General features: G+C 36.5%; 1 protein-coding gene across 1 annotated transcript; it reads right to left on the bottom strand.

Annotated features, from left to right (window-relative positions):
- Positions 1-518: 518 nt before the first annotated feature.
- On the bottom strand, positions 519-5,692 carry LOC113060774 (prostaglandin E2 receptor EP2 subtype-like). Its single transcript, XM_026229946.1, has 2 exons — positions 4,484-5,692; positions 519-2,097 (listed from the first exon to the last, which is right to left on the bottom strand). Exons 1-2 carry the CDS (start codon positions 5,288-5,290, stop codon positions 1,756-1,758), a joined length of 1,149 nt encoding a protein of 382 aa, XP_026085731.1. The 5' UTR covers positions 5,291-5,692; the 3' UTR covers positions 519-1,755.
- Between the last annotated feature and the right edge of the window lie 1,473 nt (positions 5,693-7,165).

Here is a 7,165-nt window from a genome sequence, read left to right as displayed (position 1 = left end):
GATGTATGTAGGTATCTGTACAAACACGTTAGAAATTCCTGTCCATCAGTGATTACTCCAGCGTGTATAAGGTTAGTTTAGGTCAATTGCTGTCATGGTGGAGCAGCAGTTTGAAGAAAATCTTGCTAAGCAAAGCAAGTTAGTTAAAGTTTGCTAACTGTCAACATATTTAGGAACTAGTAAACTGAACAAAAACACACGAAAAGGAAACTTCCTATGGTTTATCATAGCACTGTAATGCAAGAATATTAAATATATACAAGTTGTGCAAGCAATGCATTAGACAAGCATTTGAGTGTTTGCATATTTATTTATTTATAGCCTCAGGGAGTGTATGTATTCTTTATTTCTTTCTATATAAAGACACATAAGTCTGGGCAAAATTCAGAATTGCAGATTTGGCTCCCTTTGAGTTCATAAATTGGAATATATATATTTTTCAAACCTGTCAAGTAAATTCTCAGAGTTTTTTAGTTAAAAATATAGCTTTTCTAGTTAAAAATATTCAGTCATGGGAATGCTTTTTTGTATTCATTTTAATTCTACTTCCTTAAATTCAACTCCTAAACGCAATCTGCGTTCTGTTAGCTTTCTTCATTCAAATTCAAGAACTGAATTAGAATTTAAAATCACACACAATCCTACTTCAGATTCTGATCCTTCTCGCAGTGCATCAGGACAGATACGATGTGATTAGAATGTTACATTTAACAGATCATTTCATGACACTTCAACATAAATTACATGCATAGACAGCACAAGTAAAAATGAGTCACATTATTTCACAACTACATTCAAGAACCTCTAAGGCACAGAAAAACAAGTAACTTGACACAAAGAATAGGTCTGTAACTACTAAACGGCACCACGCATGTCGTCATGCTTATATGCTTATACTAATTATGTACAATTATGTACAATCGGAATCTCTCACATGAAAGAAATGACTGATTACCACTGAATCATGTTAGTCGGCATACATATGAAGACACATATATGGCATTGACTTACTGTTGTATCAACATAAATTAAAGCACAATAAATATGTTGATAATATAAATACAAGCAGACAGCTTTCATTTGTAACATTTGAAGAACTGTTTGACTAGAAATGCAGGAAACCAACAAAGTGTCCAAAGTGACATACTGTGTGGACACGCAATTTGACCTATTTGAAAGCACAACCGCCTTAAAAAAGAAACCTGGATGAGCAATGACTGTGGAACAGTAGCTTCAGGACGGTTCCTCTGTCTTCAGACACTCCAAACACAGAATATCATCTTCCGAACTGGACTATGCTCCTTGACTGAACGCCCACTCAACATGCCTTGAACATTTTTCAAGTTCTTGGCAATCGCAGTTGACAGGGCCCTCGGTCTCAAAACAAATAATGTCGTAGTTTAGGGAACAGAACTTATCCCTTTGACCTCGCAGTTGGCTTTATCTAACTCAGTTAAACGACCTAAGGGGGTTTCTAAATCCATCTTTAGATCAACAAACAAATATGACGGATTACTTATGGCAGACAAATCACTTCAGATGTTTTAAGACAGACAGACAGACAGACAGACAGACAGACAGACAGATAGATAGATAGATAGATAGATAGATAGATAGATAGATAGATAGATAGATAGATAGATAGATAGATAGATAGATAGATAGATAGATAGATAGATAGATAGATAGATAGATAGATAGATAGATAGATAGATAGGGAATGCTATCAAAGAACCTTCCAAAGCATATTGATTTTTAGATGTATCTGTCTAGTCCATAAATACTGTCCACATCAGGTCTTAACATCTGAACGGTTGACTTGTTGAGGTGTGTGGTCTCCACAGAGGTGGAAGTGGGTTGGTACAGCTCGATTTGGCCGGCTGGGTTTTTGGAAATGGATGTTTTGAACAGGGAGTTTCTGGTGGGCATGAAGCCGGTCTTGCACAGCGCCCCCCACATGAAGCGCAGAACCGAGGGGCTGAGGATGATGAACACCCAGGGGTCGATGATGGAGTTGACCGAGAGGAACCGCAGCGCTATGAGATCAGTGTTATTGCTGCCTTGTGGCTTTCCCATGGAGTTGATGTACACACGGATCTAGAGAGAAGAAGAAGGTATTCAGAAGAGTCATCCATCCTTAACCACAAATGGCACTTTCTTTAAAGATGTTGTCATAGGCAATGATTATTCCGAGCACAACACTGTGAGATTTGCCAAAGAAACCAGAGAATTATGAAGAAACTTATCTGGTTTCAATAAATCATATCAAATGTCAAGCAGGAAAAAATTGATAGATAGATAGATAGATAGAAGCAGCATGTAAAATGATAATTTAAACGTTGTGTAGAGCTGCTAGCACTAACTGTAATGAAAGCATTGTGGTGAGATATGTGCAGCCTCTGTATACACTCTCTGGACCAAAGTATAGTTTTGCATTTATGAATTTAATAATTCATGTCATTTTCCACATCCCACAAATCATATGTAATCTGTTAAGTGAGAAACCATTATAATAGTTGGCATGCTTATAAGCTCATTTATCAATATTAATGACAGCATCGTGGCTGTGCAAGAGACTTATCAGTCATTTTTCGCATTGATTCCAATTTAAGGAGATTTTGCTTATACTAAGATTTCAGATATAACTGAATGAGACAATCATGTGGGCACATACAATTTTGGGGGTGTAGAGCAACTCAAAAACATAAATAAGAGTAACCACAGCACAGTCTGACAAAACCTGGGTTCTCTCTTTCTGTCACCCATGCAAGCGGTAATATATAACCCACTCTCTGTCTTCATCTTGGACTTCCCATCAATGAGTCATAAGGTCATTTTAAAAACTTTGGATCATTTCAGTTTATTCTCATAAAAATAACAGATGAATAACAGAGCAGGAATGATTCATATTATTCCGATTTTCCTAAGTGTGTTTACTTCTGCTCATAGTCTTTTATCACAAAAGCCTTTTGTTTTATTTCTCTACCACACACAAAAATGCAATTTTACTCATTTTGACATTAAAACAAAAAAATTAGTGTTGTTTGGTCAGGAGAACTGTTTTGCAGACTGTCAAGTATGATCAATATATTACAAAATTCTCATGCACTGCATTTCATCAAACTGGAAAGCTAATGTGTGTTTATCTGTAGACTACAATCAAACACTTGTAATTTGATTTGTGTAAGCGAAGTAATTGAAACAAACAAACATATATATATTTTTTAAGTTTAGTCAAGTTTATCAATGCCAATATACATAATAAATAAAAATATTCATATTTTCTCACATAACCTTTCACCAGACTGGAGCCATCCATCATTGCATTTACCTACTAACCCGTACCACAAATTTAGTCAATGGGCTTCTGGGATGTGAAATTATGTCACTTTATTATTGTCCTTAATAAACTCAATTCAAACCAGTGAATCAGCTATACATTTGCAAAAGGCTCTGAGTCACAGGGAGCCACAAATAATAAACTGTAATACTTTAATATCTTTTCACCTATTGTTAATTGTCGTTTGTAAATAATTAATGTAGGTAGCATTGTTCCAGATCACTGAAGGGTGAGTGAGGGGTGTCTGAGTCTGGTTTCAGCGAGACTATATAAAACAAGATCAGTCTGTGACTCAGCACCTAGAGTGTTTGTGTGTGACATCCACAGCCTTGCTTTACACAAGAACTGAATAAAACACCCAAAGAAAAACACACTCCAGCTATCTAAATCACACTGAAACGTATTGTTCCAGAAACTGGCAGATGAAATGATTATGGAAAAATGTCATGTGTCACCAAGATCTTGGCTTTGTTCCATAGAAACACTAGATCTAAGTGAGCTGTAGTGTCATTTTCAAAATGCTAAATGCTTTCATGCACTGATAATGTTTTTTTTTATTATACCAGCCTCTCTAAGATGGGTCTAATACTTTAAATTTTTGTAACCATTCCACTCGGTCAGTGAACATGCAACTAAATATGTGGTTACTTAGAAACCATAACATCCCCATGCCCAGTGACACGAACTGTAATATAGAAGCACCGTGATGTTGTTTGATTTACTTTTCTAGATAGATATCATGATCGTGCAATTTATCACAGTTATTATAAATTATATATTAACTGGTTTTAGTCAAGTCAACCTAAATACGTTAATTTATACCAACAAAACAACTTTTTATGGGTTAAATAAAGTAGAAGTAGCTCTAGATAAGCAAGGTTTACAGTTTAAACAATATGTTATATTAATATAATTTATGGTTATGATAGTAATAAAGATATTATATTAAAGTTAAGAAGTGAAATATTAAGTAGTTTAGTGAAAATCTGGTTTAAAATGTTTACCTTTACTTTTTTATATATAGTATATTTTAACTATACATACGGTAAATATATATATATACACTTATCTTTCTAAATGCAACTTATCCAATTTACTGCAGATCACTTTCATTCATCCTAAATAAGATGCTTTAAGTCTTACCATTAATGGCAGGGAACAAATGACAAATATGACTGTCATGAAGACCAGGAGAATGAGATGTTCCACCTCCTCTGTCCATGAGAAGTACCTCCTGTCCCTTTTACTCCGGGTCTGCACTGACCCTCTGTTCACTTTGCGCCTCCGGTACATTAACACCAGATGGTAAACTACAAAACAGTTGCATGCCACTGTAACTGTAACAATGAACAGCATCACAGTGGCATAAACGTTGGCATAAACCCGATCCTCCATCCCAACTGGATTCATGGCAATAAAGCACCATGTCCCGGGACAGTATTGCACATATCTCCCAAAGCCTGCAAATGGCATTAAGCAAAATAAAAAGCAGACTAGATAAATGCAAGGGATGGTGATGTATCCGCAGCGTTTGGTGACGTGCCTCCCGTAGTGGTATGGGTAACCGATGGAGAGGCACCGCTCCAGTGCCATTGCGAGGAGGATGGAGAGCGTCGCCAGACTGAAGAAAGTCATGGCAAATCCGAAATATTCACACACCGCACGTGTCTCACTCATCCCAACTAGTGTGGTGTTGGTTAAGTATGCAGTCTGCACCAGGGGACTGATCAAGCAGGTTCCTATTAGATCTGTAATGACCAGAGTTGTCACCAGCAAGTGGAACAGAGACTGTCGCTGCCGGTTCTTCTCTTTCCTCCTGCGGAACTCCAGGAGAACCAATGCAACCAGATTCCCGAGAACTCCAGCTGCAAACATCATCGCGCTGATGGCCGGGCCACCGTTCTGCTCCACGCTCAGACTTTCAGTACAGGTTTGGTTTTCTGTGCCCATTACTGCCAGAGATATACCCAAACTCCTCTTGTAGATCTTCTTGGAAATTCTCCAGGCTTCCTTGAATTAGCTTAGGTTGGCATGTTTAAAAGCAAACTCTATATTAGAAAGACTGCATTCAGTTAGTCTGTTCTTCTTGCTGGGAGTAGAATCTACAACACTGAAAGGTGGTTCACCAAGGTAAAGGAATGGAGCTCATCAGTGTAACCATGGTGTGTTCCAAAATACAGATCCGTACAAGTATTTCAACGCCTCCAGAGTCAGACAGACTTGCCTCTTAGCCTGCCCCATGCTCTTGAAGGCAAAGAGGCAGTGGGAGAACGTAGTGTGAGCCATGAGTTCCTCTGTTGAATGAGCTGTTGGCTGGTGAAACAACGTCATTGTCTTGACCCCACCCTCCACACACACACACACACACACACACACACACACACACACACACACTGATCCAGACACAGCAATGAGAAATTCGAGCTTCCTTTAAACCTCATGTGCCTTTGAGACTTTACTTCCTGACTGTTTGGGGTCCTGCACTGTATAAAAATAATAATCATCAAATAGCTTTTATAATGCTAAAAACTTACTAAATAGTAAGCTTGAATGAGTCTCTTAAGGGTCACATGTTCTATAACCAGTTGAATGTGCCTTTAAAAAAGACTGATCTTTAAAATGACCACTATTTTAAAATGACCATCATGCAACGAAAGACTATATGGATCCCAAATAATCGGTGACTTAAAATTATTGTTTTTAAATGTTATAATTAAATTGCATATTATTTTTTTATAGAATTATTAGACCTTATAATTAGATTTAATTAAATCAATAGATTTAACGCATAGTTCTAATAAGAGCTTATGAATAAATAAATAAATTTGTTGGCCAAAATTTTGTTCACTAATTGCTTTTGAGCAACTTTTTCTTTTTTTAAGAAACTCGTACTTGTATTAAGCGATGGTTTGATCAAAATTGGCAGTAAAGACATTTATAAGGATAAAATCAAATGATTAATGCTTTTCTCTTGAACTTTCTGTACAAAACTGTATTCTACATGGTTAATCATAAGAAATATTTCTTAAGCACCAAATCAGCATATTAGAATGATTTATATTTTGGGACCTTATGAAATTTTATCTTAGTTGGCATATATTTTCCAAAAGTCTACTTCCTCTAGCTGTCACAGACGTTTATGAATCCTGAAAAATTTTAGAGTTTTCCATGGTTTATAAAGTTGGGCATGTACAGATCTGAGATCCCAACATGCGGCTACGCGTTTAAGTCTGACCAGAAAGGGATTTTTGTGCTCTTTCTCCCTGGTCCATTCTGTGCAATGTTATGTTTCATGATATGATAAAACAGCTTTGACAATAAAATTTGATTTATACTGCTTTGTTAGTAAATGTCTTGTTCATATTATTAGCTATTTAGGCATATTTCCACCCAAGTAATTAATTTTTTTTCTTGATTGTGAAGCTTCCAGTTGTATTAGGCTTACTATGATGGCTGTATTTGTAGAGCTCTCCTTCTGTACCACATTGTCTGATGTTGAGAAACATATGTAAACACACTAAATGCTATAGCTCAAATGGTTACAGCACAAATAGCTTGGCTCATGCTCATATTGACTGGCCAAACGTGCATTTGAACATGTCATGAAACAAGGAAACCTTATTGTATAATTTATGATTATAGGAGGAATAAATGAAGCAGACAAGTCACTTAAAACAATAATATATAAATTTGAGCTGTAGAGGAGTGTTTAAAAAAAACTTTAACTTTCAACCCATTACTGGCATCTATGGTGGTCAAGTTAGGTTTGGTGTTATTTGTTTACATCTTGCACCCTCTATATGCCGAATAAGGTACTGATCTATT

This window comes from Carassius auratus, chromosome 42 (assembly GCF_003368295.1).
Source record: "Carassius auratus strain Wakin chromosome 42, ASM336829v1, whole genome shotgun sequence".
NCBI lineage: Eukaryota > Metazoa > Chordata > Actinopteri > Cypriniformes > Cyprinidae > Carassius > Carassius auratus.
Note: the sequence above shows the minus strand (reverse complement) of the source record. Positions and strands in the feature narration are given on the sequence as shown.

What these genes read in the sequence shown, in the direction of transcription:
- LOC113060774 (XM_026229946.1), bottom strand. Translation starts at nt 5,290, where the DNA reads ATGGGCACAGAAAACCAAACCTGTACTGAAAGTCTGAGCGTGGAGCAG. An exon ending in TTTGTTCCCTGCCATTAATG is followed by an intron (nt 2,098 to 4,483) that starts GTAAGACTTAAA and finishes TCTTCTCTCTAG; the next exon opens with ATCCGTGTGTACATCAACTC.